The 16,434-nt window shown below is 44.3% G+C and overlaps 1 protein-coding gene across 1 annotated transcript in view; it reads left to right on the forward strand.

Annotated features, from left to right (window-relative positions):
• Nucleotides 1-16,434, forward strand: part of IL4R (interleukin 4 receptor) — a 32,351-nt gene continuing 15,917 nt past the window's right edge. Inside the window, exons 1-4 of the mRNA XM_070760966.1 lie at nucleotides 1-239; nucleotides 11,214-11,343; nucleotides 14,315-14,499; nucleotides 16,140-16,291. Of these exons, the coding sequence (XP_070617067.1) occupies nucleotides 182-239; nucleotides 11,214-11,343; nucleotides 14,315-14,499; nucleotides 16,140-16,291 (525 nt within the window). The 5' untranslated portion in view covers nucleotides 1-181. The remainder of the gene's footprint in view (nucleotides 240-11,213; nucleotides 11,344-14,314; nucleotides 14,500-16,139; nucleotides 16,292-16,434) is intronic.

The following is a 16,434-nucleotide window of genomic DNA, read 5'->3' on the forward strand; positions in this document are numbered from 1 at the left end:
CTGCCCGCGTGGCGGCACGTCCCGCCTGCCCTGCCCTGCCCTTCCGCGGAAGAGGGAGCGGGGCGCGCGGGGCCGCTGTGGGAGGCCGCGGCCGGCGGGGCTTGGGGCAGCTGCCTTGGCCAGCGGCGAGTACGGCGGACGGACAGACGGACGGGGCGTCCCGGGCGGGCAGCGAGCGTCGATGGGCGCCTGGCGGATCGCGGCGGCGGCGGTGGGGCTGCTCGGCCTCCTGTGGCAACGTGAGTCCCGGCGTCGGGAAGGGCGGGAGGCGCGACGGCTCGGCCGGGGACAGAGGCGGCCGCCCCTCGCCTCAGTCGCGGGGCCAGCGCGGAGGAGGAGGCGGCGGGGGGGGGGCGGCCTGCCCTGGCTGAGGCGCTGCGGGCGTCTAGGGGGGGGGCGGCAGAGGCCCGGCTCTCCCCCAGCGGCTGCCCCGTTTTGCGACCAGGTGGGGAGGCCGGAGGAGCCCTGGCCGCAGTGGTGGTAGGGGGCGCTCGGGTTTTCCTCGCCCGGGTTTCTGACGGTCGTTCCGAGAGTTGCGTTTTGTGGGGGGCGCCTCCAGAAACGGGGCCGAAGCTGTGACAAGCATCCCCAGGCTTCGACGGTCCTCTGAGTCACTTTAGCGCTGAGTTACACAATCCCCCCCAGACCAGCCTTCATTGGTAATTTCTGAACCTGTTGACTGGCTGCTCCGAAGTCTTCCTCTGAGCTCTTCACGCAAAGCAACCATAACAAAACCTCGCTTTCAAACCATGATGTAAATTTGGGGGGAGGGGTTAGCCAGTCTGCAAGTTCAGAGGTGGGCTGCTAAGATAGAACGTGTGCTCGCCCCTGTGGCTCTTAGTGCAGGCACAGTCCAGTGCAATTCTGCTACTGCACCTGGGCAGGTAGCGAAATCACGCACAGACTTGCATGGGTGCCACAGGCTGGCACACCTGTGTGTCTGGACACGATTTCGCTACCTGCCCAGGTGCAGTAGCAGAATTGCACTGGACTCCACTGGCGCACCTGTGTGTCCGCACATGATTTCGCTACCTGTCCAGGTGCGGTAGCAGAATTGCACTGGACTCCACTGGCGCACCTGCGTGTCTTCACACAATTTCGCTACCTGCCCAGGTGCCATAGCAGAATTGCGCTGGACTCCACAGGCACTCAGAGCCATGGGGGCAAGCACACGTCACCGCTCCACCTTAGCAGCCCAGATCTGTCCATGTTATTATTATTATTATTATTATTATTATTATTAGTATTAGTATTAGTATTATTATTAGTATTATTAGTATTATTAGTATTTATTAGATTTGTTGTCTTGATCTCTGTCAAATTCTGAGAATCAAGCCAGGAGGAACAATTTATGCATGGTATGTTTGTTTGTATGTATGTTTGCTTAGTAAATGGGTTTTTAAAAATATTTTAAACTATAATTTAGATTTGTCATGAATTGTTTTATTTTGTTGTGAGCCGCCCCGAGTCTGCAGAGAGGGGCGGCATACAAATCTAATTAATTAATTAATTAATTAATAAAGTAAGTAAGTAAGTAAGTAAGTAAGTAAGTAAGTAAGTAAGTAAGTAAGTAAGTTAGTTCAAGCTTAAATTTGCGGAAGATGCCATAGAAACATTTTAGTATGGTATCCATATTTTGGACAGAGCCACATCCCAACCTTGTTTAAAAAACACGGAAAAAAGTGTTTTGTGTTGCTCAAAGTGATTCTTTACTGCTTTACTACAAGAGGTTCCAGTTTTTGTTATTCCGGTTTCATCACTTTCCTTCTACTCCGGGAAGCCACTCTGACTGCAAACAGTTCAAAGGGACATGCCCTGAATAAAGAGATTTAATGCAAGTCCCTGACTTTGTGGCTGTTGTGTTGTCAACCAGTCATGTGATCACAACTTGAATGCTTGGCCACCAGCCCTCATTATGAGCGATGACGCATCGTCCCATGTTTACACAACACAAGGTTTATGCAACCTTCCCAGCCAAATTCTGACTATTAAAGTCAGTGGGGAAGCTGCAGGGGGGGGGGGGGGGGGGGTCATGTGACATTGGCCTTAACAATCCACCGTCATTTGCTTAATCAACCCAGCCAGACCAGATAAACTGCAGATAAAGTGACTTTTCCCTTTCTGACTGCCTCAGTCACTGGTCTCAACTGCAACTACTAAGTGAAGACCACCTGTATTAAAAAGGCTTGCTAGACTACAAGTTACATTTAGTTTCTCCAAATCCTCCTAAACCAGGAGTCACCAGCCTTTCGGACCTCAGGAACCACTAAATTCATAATTTTAAATCCCACAGATCAGTACTGTAATATGAATTTTTAAAAAGATATGTGAGTGTGAGTGTCACCCATTTCCTATAATAACTTTTTAACTTTTAACTTGTATTTATTGTATTCATACTGTTGTTATAAGCTGCCCTGAGTCCTTCTGGACTGGGCGGCATAGAAGAATCAGAATTTTATGAGGTTTGGCAAACGGTATATCTCTGGTGGGATACAAAGAAACAGAGATAACCTTATTTTTACACTATTTTAAATATATTTGTATCTAGTAGTTATATTGTATTGGCAGTTCTGTGTTAGCAAATACTTCAAAAGAAAAGGATTTAGGGGTAGTGATTTCTGACAGTCTCAAAATGGGTGAACAGTGCAGTCAGGCGGTAGGGAAAGCAAGTAGGATGCTTGGCTGCATAGCTGGAGGTATAACAAGCAGGAAGAGGGAGATTATGATCCTGCTATATAGAATGCTGGTGAGACCACATTTGGAATACTGTGTTCAGTTCTGGAGACCTCACCTACAAAAAGATATTGACAAAATTGAACGGGTCCAAAGACGGGCTACAAGAATGGTGGAAGGTCTTAAGCATAAAACGTATCAGGAAAGACTTAATGAACTCATTCTGTATAGTCTGGAGGACAGAAGGAAAAGGGGGGACATGATCGAAACATTTAAATATATTAAAGGGTTAAATAAGGTCCAGGAGGGAAGTGTTTTTAATAGGAAAGTGAACACAAGAACAAGGGGACACAATCTGAAGTTAGTTGGGGGAAAGATCAAAAGCAACATGAGAAAATATTATTTTACTGAAAGAGTAGTAGATCCTTGGAACAAACTTCCAGCAGACGTGGTAGATAAATCCACAGTAACTGAATTTAAACATGCCTGGGATAAACATATATACATCCTAAGATAAAATACAGAAAATAGTATAAAGGCAGACTAGATGGACCAGGAGGTCTTTTTCTGCCGTCAGACTTCTATGTTTCTATGTTTCTATTGTATTAGACAGTGATTATTAACAATATAAAGATAAACTCCTTCTTTCCTCTTCTACCATTTCTCTCTTTTTTTTTCTTCATAGTTCATTTCAAGTCATAATTTTAAAATTTCTATATATTTTTAAATGTTTTAGATGTGTTTTTACTTATTATCTTACAACTGATATATCTAAGTATTTTATAAATAATGATAAAGTTAGTTTATTTTTTTTATTTTTTACTTATTATAAATATAAAGATGACTTCTACTTTGAGAGGAGCGATTGTTGCTCCACTAAATGTTATGTTTTGTCTGCCTTTGCAATTTAATTAAAAAAATTAAAAATAAAAGAAGTCGAAGAGGGAGGGAGGGGGAGAGAGAGAGAGAGAGAGAGAGAGAGAGTATTTAGTGCAGTATAAAAATGCAAATGATTTTTCTGCGGACCACCAAAATTTTCTTGCAAAGGACAGTGATGACCACTGTCCTAGACTAGTAGAAGTAATCTGGACCAAATCTAAGAGGAACCAGACTTGGACTTTAAAAAAATCTGCAAATGTTTCAAAAATAGTATTTATATTTATTTATTAATTGGATTTATATGCTGCCCCACTCTGTGGACTCATTGTCATTGGTAATTATGAAAGTAGCTATGTTATCACCAAATAACTGCAAATTCTGCAAAAGTGTATTTTTCAGAGTTAAAATTTCCCCTGTCAGATTTTCACGAGCATATAGATCCTCAACTCAATCCTTTCCATGCCTGGGTCTGTTGTGATGGGGATTTTTTTGTAAAAATAATAATAAAGGAGGGATAGGAAGGAGGGAGGGAGCCCAGTGGGCCCTCCAGAAAGAGGTTACCCAGACCAGGACCTGCAGTTAGAATGACCACCCAGAGGTAAATTTGAAAGTTCAGCCCACCTGCAGTGAAATCTTCTCTCTGGCCAAAGAAAGATTGAATGTGCTTGAAATCCTATGGGAAGGTTACTCTGAATTAAATCAGCAGGTTTTATTAATTAGTCATCTGAGCATACAAAAAAAATTTCAAAACCAATGTACATACAAAAGAGAAGGGCGTGTTCATAAGAAATGAGGCATTCAACTCACTCTCTCTTAGGATACCTTCTTTGTCTTTTATTTTCTTTGACTTTGAGGATACAAAAATTGCAGTCTGGATACCGATGGGCGTATTTGTTTCCTGGAAGAAATGTAAGAGGAAATAAGTGTCTCAGTTTTAGGTTTGAAAAGAGTTCTCAGCAAACAGACCTTTCTGCAGAATGCTATGGGCAGCCAAACAGGATATATCTGCAATGTCCTTAGGTGGTGCACCATAGGTACCTTCTGCTTCTTCTTGGTTGACGAGAGGAGCTCAGGTTCGGGGGTCCTCCACCCCAGCAACTGAGGAACCCAACTGGGCTTCAGAGGCAGCTGGGGGAAATTAATACGAGATTTGTGCCCAAGATTTGTGGGCGATGGGTGCCCAAGATTTTTCTCGCCGATTGCTGAGTTTTGAATTTTTTGCCTGAAGGAGAACGGGTGTGGTGCCACTGCATTGATTTAATTAATTGGATTTGTATTCCACCCCTCTTCGAGGACTCGGGGCGGTTCACAGCATGTACAAAAACAGAATAATAATATGAATCCAATTAATAATACATTTAAAACAACCATTAAATTCAGTTAAAAGAAAACCTATCAAACCAATCATTCAACAATCATACTTAACACATTCATTGGTCAGGGGGAAGATCTAAAGGCCTGGCTGCTAAGATGAGTTTTTAAACTCTTTTGGAAGGCGAGGAGGGTGGGGGCAGTGTGAATCTCCGGGGGGGGGGAGCTGATTCCAGAGGGTTGCCCCCCCCCCACAGAGAAGGCTCTTCCCCTAGGTCCCGCCAGCCAGCATTATTAGGTCGACGGGACCCTATGGAGGCCAACTTTGTGGAACCTCACTGGTCGCTGGGATTCGTGCGGCAGAAGGCGGTCTCGGAGATAGCCTGGTCCCATGCCATGTAGGGCTTTATAGGGCATAACCAACACTTTGAATTGTATCCGGAAACAGATTGGTAGCCAATGCAGTGCGCGGAGTGATGGTGAGATGTGGGCATTTTACACCAACACTCCGCAGTCTGCATTGGTTGCCGATCAGTTTCCGGTCACAGTTCAAAATGTTGGTTATGACCTATAAAGCCCTACATGGCACCGGACCAGAATATCTGCGAAACCACTTTCTGCCGCACGAATCCCAGCTACCGGTTAGGTCCCACAGAGTTGGCCTTCTCCGGGTCCCGTTGACTAAACAATGTCGGCTGGCGGGACCCAGGGAAAGAGCCTTCTCTGTGGTGGCCCCAACCCTCTGGAATCAGCTCCCCCCAGAGATTAGGATTGCCCCCACCCTCCTTGCCTTTCGTAAACTCCTTAAAAACCAACTCTGCCATCAGGCATGGGGGAACTGAGACATCTCCCCTTGCCTATGCAGTTTTATGTATGGTATTTTTGTATGTATGATTTTTAAATAATGGGGCTTTTAGATTTTTAATGTTAGATTTGTTATTTTAGACTTTTAATATTAGATTTGTCACTGTATATTGTTTTATCATACAGAGATACAGAGATAGATAGCAGTAATTTTAATGTCTTGCCTCCTCTTAAAATGTTCACCTTTTAGATACACCGTTTTATATACTGCTCAAAAAAATAAAGGGGACACTTAAACAACCCAATATAACTCCAAGTAAATCAAACTTCTGTGAAATCAGACTGTCCACTTAGGAAGCAACACTGATTGACAATCAGTTTCACGTGTTGTCAGCGCATTCAACTTTGTATAGAACAAAGTATTCAATGAGAATATTTCATTCAGATCTAGGATGTGTCATTGGAGTGTTCCCTTTATTTTTTTGAGCAGTGTATTTTGACATTTTATGGTGTGCTACTCAGAGGCCCTCTTTGAGAGAGAGAGATGGGTGGTTCAGAAATACAAAAAAATGAATAAAATAAAACACATGTGTTTACCAGTCAGGGCAAAATGAGAGACAGGGCGTCCCCCTCTGGGCCATGAGACGCTTCCCTCTAAGCCAAGAGAGACCCATTCGAGGGGGGGGGGTGTCTGAGTATGCAGAGACATGGACAGCACCTGCTCGGTGACCCCTGCCCTCTGGTTCATAAAGCAGAAAAGACACGTTCCTATTTAGGACACTGTTTTTCAGCCTTGGCAACCTGAAGGTGTCTCGACTTCAGTTCCTGCATCTTGTCCAAAGATTCATTCTGGAAGTTGAATTCCACACATCTTCAAAACTAAATAGGAGCCAGCTGTGTACAGCAGCTGCCAAAAAAGCCAACACAGTTCTGAGCTGCATTAACAGAGGGATAGAATAAAGATCACGTGAAGTGTTAATACCACTTTATAAGGCCTTGGTAAGGCCACACTTGGAATACGGCATTCGGTTTTGGTCGCCACAATGCGAAAAGGATGTTGAGACTCTACAAAAAGTGCAGAGAAGAGCAGGGGACTGGAGATTAAAACATATGAAGAACAGCTGCAGGAACTGGGCATGGCTAGTTTAATGAAAAAAAGGACCAGGGCAGACATGATAGCAGTCTTCCAATATCTCAGGGGTTGCCACAAAGAAGAAGGAGTCAGACTATTCTCCAAAGCACCTGAGGGTAGAACAAGAAGCGATGGGTGGAAACTAAACAAGGAGAGAAGCAACTTAGAACTAAGGAGACATTTCCTGACAAGTCAGAACAGTTAATCAGTGGAACAGAAGTTGTCTCTAGAAGTTGTGAATGCCCCAACACTGGAAGCTTTTAAGCAGATGTTGGATAACCATCTGTCTGAAGTGGTGTAGAGTTTCCTGCCTAAGCAGGGGGTTGGACTAGAAGAACTCCAAAGTCCCTTCCAACTCTGTTGTTTTGTTGTTGTCATTTTTATTGTTGTTGTTGTTATTATTATTATTATTATTATTATTATTATTGTTGTTGTTGTTGTTGTTATTATTATAAACTGGCAGTTTATAATAATAATTATTATTATTATTATAAACTGCCAGTTGAGAAACACTGATTTAGGAGGCAAATACAATATAAAGTGCTCCTTGATCTGCCTTGATGGTGACTAAAGGGGAAAGCAATGCTTTGATTCTTGCCTACAAATTGCAGGCTCCCACTGGCATTTCTGGTTTAACAACTGCCTGGCAGCAGCATTCCTTTGCAGCTCCCTAAAAGGCCCTGCCAGTAACAGGGAGTGGAATTCTTCTGGAAAGCTAATGCTCTAATATAAACTTCGGCAGCCTCCCACTGCAGTATACGAGGCGACCTCTGCCTAGGTTTGTTCCAAATTCAACCCAGATACCTGGAGAATCATAAAGAATAATAAACAGACGTTTGTGGGAGTGTATAAACATTTAATCCCAGAGGCAAAGCGTAGATTGGCCTGGCCAAAGGTTGAGTTTGTTTTCCCCTGGTGCAAAGTAGACATTTTTTGGACAATGGCAATGCAGAAAATTGCTCTTTGTTCTCTGCAAAATAAAAAAAGGGGGGGGGGGGCGCTTGGCTTTTATACACCTTTGGAAAACAACTGAAAAAAACTGGATAAACAATCTCTCACTCCTAACCCACACTCAGTAAAAGACCTTGGGATACTAATATCGAATGACCTAAGTGCTAAAGCCCACTGCAACAATACAGTAGTCCCTCACCTATCGCTGGTGTTACGTTCCAGACCCGGCCGCGATAGGTGAAATCCGCGATGGGGAATTTATCGACTGATAGTACTTATTTAAGTATTTATATTGTAATTGTTTGGTAAGTTTTCATTGTTTTAAGTGTTTATAAACCCTTCCCACACAGTATTTATTTTAGATACAGTATTTAAATACAGTATTTACAATTTTAGATATATTTTTTTTGAAAAACCTGCCGATTGAGTTCGGCGGGCTGTTTAAATCTGCCGATCGACTTCCTCAGAAAACCGCGAACCAGCGAAGATCCGCGAATGATTTTTCTCATTAATATTTCTTGAAAACCCGCGATGAAGTGAAGCCGCAGTAGGTGACAGCTCATCTGTCTGGAACCCATATCACATCTCAGACATCAACACCCTTGAAAATGTCCAAAGATATTTCACCAGAAGAGCCCTTCACTCCTCCATTCGAAACAGAATATCCTACGAAAATAGACTAACAAACTGGGGCCTAGAAAGCCTAGAACTACGGCGCCTAAAACACGATTTGAGTATTGCTCACAAGATCATATGCTGCAACGTCCTACTTCAGCTTCAACCGCAATAACACAAGAGCACGCAACTGATTCAAACTTAATACGAACCGCTCCAAACTTGACTGTAAAAAAATATGATTTCAACAATCGAGTTATCGAAGCGTGGAACTCATTACCGGACTCAATTGTGTCAACCCCAAACCCCCAACACTTCTCCCTTAGACTCTCCACGATTGACCTCTCCAGGTTCCTAAGAGGCCAGTAAGGGGCGTGCATAAGTGCACTGGTGTGCCTTTCGTCCCCTGTCCAATTGTCTTTCCTTTCTTTCACCTATCATATATATTCTCTTCCTTTCATATATCCTCTCCTCTAAGTTCACTTTTACCTTTATATATATTACGACATGTCTATTTTCTTTCTATGCATTTGTGTATTGGACAAATGAATAGATTAGATTAGATTTATTGGATTTATATGCCGCCCCTCTCCGAAAACTCGGGGCGGCTCACAACAAAATAAAAACAATACATAATAACAAATCCAATACCCAGCAATCCAATTACAATTTTAAGCTAAAAATTCATAAAAACAACCCCAGAATATTAAAACACGCATACAATCAATCTAACACCAAAACAACATGGGCAAGGAGGAGATGTTTCAATTCCCCCATGCCTGATGGCAGAGGTGGGTTTTAAGGAGTCTGCGAAAGGCAAGGAGGGTGGGGGCAATCCTAATCTCAGGGGGGAGCTGGTTCCAGAGGGTCGGAGCCGCCACAGAGAAGGCTCTTCCCCTGGGTCCTGCCAGACGACATTGTTTAGTCAACGGGACCCGGAGAAGGCTAACTCTGTGGGACCGAACCGGTCGCTGGGATTCGTGCGGCAGAAGGCGGTCCCAGAGATATTCTGGTCCAGTGCCATGAAGGGCTTTATAGGTCATAACCAACACTTTGAATTGTGACTGGAAAGTGATCGGCAACCAATGCAGACTGCGGAGTGTTGGAGTGATATGGGCATACTTAGAGAAGCCCATAATTGCTCTCGCAGCTGCATTCTGCACGATCTGAAGTTTCCGAACAAATAAAGTTTCCGAATAAATAAAATAAAATAAAACAAAGGGCGTGATCAAGCCGTAGGCAACAAGCCACAAAGGATTCACAGCCCTGGCAGAAGCTGCCCCTCCCAGAAGGTGAACTCTGGCTAAAGCAGGGCAGCCCTGGTGGGGCTGGTAAGGAAGCATGCAAAACTCAATCCTATCTGCAGCAGGAAAGGGGAAGTTAACCTGCATTTACTGCTGGCCTGGTTCAAGTCCTTTGATCAGGCTGTCACGCAGTCTTCCAAGGAGTTTAGGGCATGGATGGGAGGCCCAAAGGGAAAACATCTGGAGAGCAGGAGGGAGGGTTTTGCAAGAAGATGGACTTTCTCTGGGTGAGACCTTCTAAAACTGGCCTACAGCCTTGAGCTGGAATTTGACAGCTGAGCAGAAAAGGTGAAGAAAAAAGATGATCATTTATTTTTTATGTTTTATTCAAAACGTTAAAATCCAAATCCAAAAAAGGATTTAAAAAAGAAAATACAAAATAAAGCAAAACTAGACAAGACAAAAATATGCCAAGAAAAACAAACACACAAATTGTCCCCCCAGTCGAATGCTGCTATATTTCAAGAATAATCATTTGCCACTCCCCACGAAACAGGTGCACAGTTAATGAACTTCTACAAGTTTACCTAACCCATTTGACCTGACCTCTACCCACAATATATATTTAAACAAAACAAATGACAGTTAAACTTCAAAGCCCTTTGTTAAGAACCTATTGTATTTCAGTCGTACAAAGTCCACAACGGCTTTTATTCTACCACTATAGTCTTTCATCCTTGGAACACATATTGGAACACTGCTATTATTGTTGTTGTTGTTGTTGTTGTTGTTATTATATTCTGGCATCGGGCCAGAATACCTCCGGGACCGCCTTCTGCCGCACGAATCCCAGCGTCCGATAAGGCCCCACAGAGTTGGCCTTCTCCGGGTCCCATCGACTAAACAATGTCTTCTGGCGGGACCAAGGGGAAGAGCCTTCTCTGGGGTGGCCCCGGCTCTCTGGAATCAACTCCCCCCAGAGATTAAAACTGCCCCCACCCTCCTTGCCTTTCCTAAATTGCTTAAGTCCCACCTATGTCGCCAGGCATGGGCAAATTGATACTGCAAAATCCCCATTCCCTTTGCACTCGGGGGGGAGGGGGTGGCAGCCAGAGGTGGTATTTGCTGGTTCTCTGAACTACTCAAAATTTCCACCACCAGTTCTTCAGAACCTGCTGGATTTCACCCGTGCCTTGTTTGTTGTGAGCCTTAACTTTCCTCGCTTCATCTTTACAGGCTCGGGCTATTTGCTGATATTCTGCCTTAGTTATGTGATCATAGCCCCATGTTTATAATATGTGTTATTTATAACCAGGAACTACAATCAGGCTGCTGGTTTGTTTATATCCAGCGAGAGAAAGTTATGCAGGTTTAAGGAGGGTCCATCTCCTTTGGCCGAGGAAACCCAGCTGTGGAGTGATGTGACCCAATCCAAGAAATGTTCCCTAGGATTCTTTTGCTTCTGCTCCGAGAGGCCTAAGCGGTCCACTTTTCTGCAAAGGTCCATTCTGCTGCAGAGGTTTGGGAAAACTTTGTGCTGTGCTAGATTATTTGTCTGAATGTTATCAGCTTCGTCAAGTGAGTATTCTTTTGTACTTCCCTAGTTGCGTCTTCAAAGAATGTCCAGCCAACATGCAACAATGATTTTGACACTCAGCTGGTTTGTCACTGGAACGTGGATGCCGTCACCAACTGCACTGCGGAGTTTAGACTACTCTACCAGTATTCAACAAAGTAAGTATTAGCAAAGCTGTGTGTTGTGGGGCACGACAGCCCTCTGTTCAAGGGTGGGAGATGTGGTATAATTGATAAAGCAGGGATTCTCATAGTGGGGAGCCTGGTGGTCAATCAACTCCTTGGAGTAGCTAGGCAACTTCCTCCCTCTGTGCTCACTTGGCCACAGGGAGTTGATTTGGACATTGACAGGACCACTGTCCAGCATTCTCTATTGTTTTCTTTCTTTCTTTCTTTCTTTCTTTCCTTCCTTCCTTCCTTCTTTCTTTCTTTCTTTCTTTCTTTGTTTGTTTTGTCCAATACACAATAATACACAATGAAGTTAATAGAGGACACCTTCGAGGAAATGGAATTAGAGAAAGAATAGAAGAGAGAATATAGGATAAAATAAATCGATGAGAGAATAGAAGAAAGATATAGGGATAGAAGAGAAGGTATATGGGATATAGGAGAGACAATTGGACAGGGGACGGGAGGCACACTAGTGCACTTATGCACGCCCCTTATTGACCTCTTAGGAATCTGGAGAGATCAACTGTGGACAGTCTAAGGGTAAAACGTTGGGGGTTAGGAGATGATACTACGGAGTCCGGCATGAGTTCCATGCTTCAACAACTCTACGACTAAAGTCGTATTTTTTACAGTCAAGTTTGGAGCGGTTAATATTGAGCTTGAATCTGTTATGTGCTCTTGTGTTGTTGTGGTTGAAGCTGAAGTAGTCGTTGACAGGCAGGACGTTGCAACATATAATCTTGTGGGCAATATTTAGATCATGTTTAAAGGCGTCTTGGTTCTAAGATTTCTAGGCCCAGGATTGTAAGTCTAGTTTCATACGGTATTCTGTTACGGGAGGAGGAATGAAGGGCTCTTCTGGTGAAGTATCTCTGGACATTTTTGAGGGTGTTAATGTCTGTGATGCGGTATGGGTTCCAAACAGATGAGCTGTATTCTAGGATGGGTCTGGCAAAAGTTTTGTAAGCTCTGGTAAGTAGTGTGAGATCACCAGAGCAGAAGCTACATAGGATTAGATTAGATCTCGAAGCCTTCTTGGCGATGCTGTTGCAGTGGGCTTTGGCACTTAGGTCTTTCGTAATTAGAAACATAGAAACATAGAAGATTGACGGCAGAAAAAGACCTCATGGTCCATCTAGTCTGCCCTTATACTATTTTCTGTATTTTATCTTAGGATGGATCTATTTTTCTCCCAGGCATGTTTAAATTCAGTTCCTGTGGATTTACCAACCACGTCTGCTGGAAGTTTGTTCCAAGGATCTACAACTCTTTCAGTCAAATAATATTTTCTCATGTTGCTTTTGATCTTTCCCCCAACTAACTTCAGATTGTGCCCCCTTGTTCTTGTGTTCACTTTCCTATTAAAAGCACTTCCCTCCCGGACCTTATTTAACCCTTTAACATATTTAAATGTTTCGATCATGTCCCCCATGATCCAAGGTCCTTAACTGAGTGGGGGTTACCCACACATCACGGGCTGTAATTGCGTCCATCCAACTTGCTAGGTCTTCTAATCATAGTTCCCTCTAAGCTGAGCAGTGAGCAATCGCTCACTTAAAAAACATCATCAACTCAGAGTTTTCCAAACCTGCCCAGAAGCCGAGAGGGAAAGAGTGAGAGGGAAGGAGAGAGAGAGGAAGAGAGGAAGAGAGAGAAACAGATAGAAAAAAGAGAGGAAGGAAAAGAGAAAGAAAAAGAATGGGAGTAAGGAAGAGAAAAAGAAAATCAAAATCTAGTTTGAAACTAGCTCAACTATTTAAGTGGCATTTTGATATTGATAGAGTTGCCCTATTATGAGCTCACTGTTGTAGACACACAGTACAGTATTTTATTTTGAAATTCTCTGAGGCAAAACAGGGTGGGTTTTTTGTTTGTTTGTTTGTTTGTTTATTTATTTATTTTTATTTATTTATTATTTCTGTGCTGCCCAGTCCCAAAGGGACTGCCGCTCAGACACTATACTTTTCCGCCCACCCCCCCAAAAAATTAGAGGGAACACTGCTTCTAATATTGCTTCTTGTTTCTGCTGGCAGAATTCTAGTTCCTTCATAAGATGTTTAGATCCCCCATTTGGCAGAAGCTTTGGTTTCTGCCAAAGAGGCTTCCAAGCATGAAGAGGGAGAAACGAGTCTCAAGAGCAGAATTTCTCCCGTCGCCTCTCTCTAGCAGGCCTTGCCCTCTGCTCCCTTCGTGGACGGAGGCGTCTCTGCAACCCGGCCAGTGTGAAGGTCTTTGGCCCTTTGCAAACCCTCTGGGGCGATGCAGAAGTGATCACAAAGGTGATGGGTTGCTCTCTACAAGGGGCTACCTTTGAAAAGTGTTCGGAAACTTCAGATCGTGCAGAATGCGGCCGCGAGAGCCATCGTGGGGCTCCCTAGATTCACCCATGTTTCTGCAACACTCCGTGGCCTGCACTGGCTGCCGATCGGTTTCCGGTCTCAATTCAAAGTGTTGGTAATGACCTTTAAAGCCCTTCATGGCATTGGACCAGAATACCTCCGGAACCGCCTTCTACCGCACGAATCCCAGCGGCCGATAAGGTCCCACAGAGTTGGCCTTCTCCGGGTCCCGTCGACCAAACAATGTCGTTTGGCGGGCCCCAGGGGAAGAGCCTTCTCTGTGGTGGCCCCGGCCCTCTGGAATCAACTCCCCCCGGAGATTAGAATGGCCCCTACCCTCCTTGTCTTTCGCATGTTACTCAAGACCCACCTATATCGCCAGGCGTGGGGGAACTAAGACATCTCCCCCAGGCTTTCTTATATTTTATGTTTGGTATGTATGTGTTGTATGGTTTTTAAATTGTTGGGGTTTTTAATACAATTTTATTATTAGATTTGTTCCATTATTATACTGTTTTTATTATTGTTGTGAGCCGCCCCGAGTCTTCGGAGAGGGGCAGCATGCAAATCTAATAAATTGAATTGAATTGAATTGAATTGAATTGAATTCTCTCTTGCAGTTTTTCCGGGCAGCTACAGGAATGCCATCTGAAGAACGAACAGGGTCAAGATGCTGCCTCCCGGTGTGTTTGTGTGATTCCAGAGAAGAAATTCAAAAATGTCAAGTATAACATATCGCTGGCTTGGATGGAGAACGATGGCAAGACAGTCTGGAGCAACCGGACGTTGGATATGGTTTCAATTGGTGAGATCCCCTCGGCCTTTCATGCAAACCTCTTTCCACCATATTTAGTCACAGGAACTTTGGTTTCAGTTGGCAAAAGGGGCCTCTGTTGGCACGAGGAAGGTGCTCTGGGTAGGACAAAGGGGTTGGGGAGAATTCATTTGCAAGGCTGGGTGCATTAGTAGAGGATGCCCTTCGTCAGTTGTGCAGAGAAGAGCAACAAAAAGGATTAGGGGACTGACTGGAGGCTAAAACATACAAAGAACGGTTGCAGGAACTGGGCATGGCTAGTTTGATGAAAAGAAGGACCAGGGGAGACATGATAGCAGTCTTCCAATATCTCAGGGACTGCCACAAAGAAGAAGGAGTCAACCTATTCTCCAAAACACCTGAGGGCAGGACAAGAAGCAATGGGTGGAAACTAAACAAGGAGAGAAGCAGCTTAGAACTAAGGAGAAATTTCCTGAACAGTCAGAACAGTTATTCGGTGGAACAGAAGTTGCCTCCAGAAGTTATGAATGCTCCAACACTGGAAGTTTTTAAGCAGATGTTGGATAACCATCTGTCTGAAGTAGCGTAGGGTTTCTTGCCTAAGCAGGGGGTTGGACTAGAACAGTGTTTTTCAACCAGTGTGCCGCGACACACTAGTGTGCCGTGAGACATGGTCAGGTGTGCCGCGAAGCTCAGAGAGAGAAAGAAAACAAGAGAGAGAGAAAGAAAGAGAGAGAGAAAGAAAACGAGAGAGAGAGAAAGCAAGAGAGAGAGAGAAAGCAAGAGAGAAAGAAAGAGAACAAGAGAGAGAGAGAAAGAAAGAGAGAGAAAAAGAAAGAGAACGAGAGAGAGAGAAAGAGAGAGAGAGAGAAAGAGAACAAGAGAGAAAGAAAGCAAGAGAAAGAGAAAGAGAGAGAGAAAGAAAGAGAGAGAGAGAGAAAGAGAGGAAGGTGGGAGAGAGAAAGACATAGACGGAGGTAGGAAGGGAGAGAGAAAGAAAGAGGGATGGAGAGAGAGAAAAAAAAAGAGGAAGGGAGAGAAAGAGGGAGGGAGAGAGAAATAGAGCGAAAGGGAGAAAGAGAGAGATAGATATTTTTTCACCCAAACTTTTTTTAGCCGCCCCCCCCCCCCAATGTGCCCCATGGTTTTGTAAATGTAAAAAATGTGCCGCGTCTCAAAAAAGGTTGAAAATCACTGGACTAGAAGACCTCCAAGGTCCCTTTCAACTCTGTTGGAATTATTATTATTATTATATTATTATTATTATTATTATTATATTATTATTATATTATATTATTAATAATTATTATTATTAGTTCCTCTCTTGGTTCTGCTTCCAGAATTGCCCTTGTGTTTGTTTCCCGAAGAATTCTGGGCTGATATCCTAACAGTGGACGTCTCAAGGCCCCTAACTCTCCTGCTTGGACAGTGCTCGGCTGAATGGCGGAGGGGGGGTGTAGTGGGGGTGGGTGGGAGTCTAGATGCCAGAGAGGGCAGGAGTCACTGTGGGGGCTCCCTCCAACCCGAGGGCAAAAGTCCCCAAAGTGGGAGCAAGAGAGAAGAGACACGAGAGGCTTTGAGGCTTTCCCCCGTGCCCTGCTTGCAGGGGTTTCCTTGCCCAGGTGCCTCTTCCCGTCTCAGGGTCCTCCTCTGCTTCTTCCCCATCCCAGTGAAGCCCAAGCCCCTCATCCACCTGAGGGTCGAGAAGAAGAAGGAGGACCGCACGTTCATCCTCACCTGGAAGAGGAATTACACTGAAATCTTTCGCAGCTCATCAGCAGCCTACCAAGTGGCCTATTGGCCCAAAAACCATACAGAACAGGTAAAACCATAGAAAATCGCTCCCCTTCTCTATGGCTGAGGAAGGCAGGTTTGATGGACTGGAAGCTGAATATGGGATCACTTGGGGTTGCTCCTTCAGCTTCACAAGAGGACGGCTGGACTTTCTCTAGACCAGTGGTTCTC

This window comes from Erythrolamprus reginae, chromosome 9 (assembly GCF_031021105.1).
Source record: "Erythrolamprus reginae isolate rEryReg1 chromosome 9, rEryReg1.hap1, whole genome shotgun sequence".
NCBI classification, from domain to species: domain Eukaryota; kingdom Metazoa; phylum Chordata; class Lepidosauria; order Squamata; family Dipsadidae; genus Erythrolamprus; species Erythrolamprus reginae.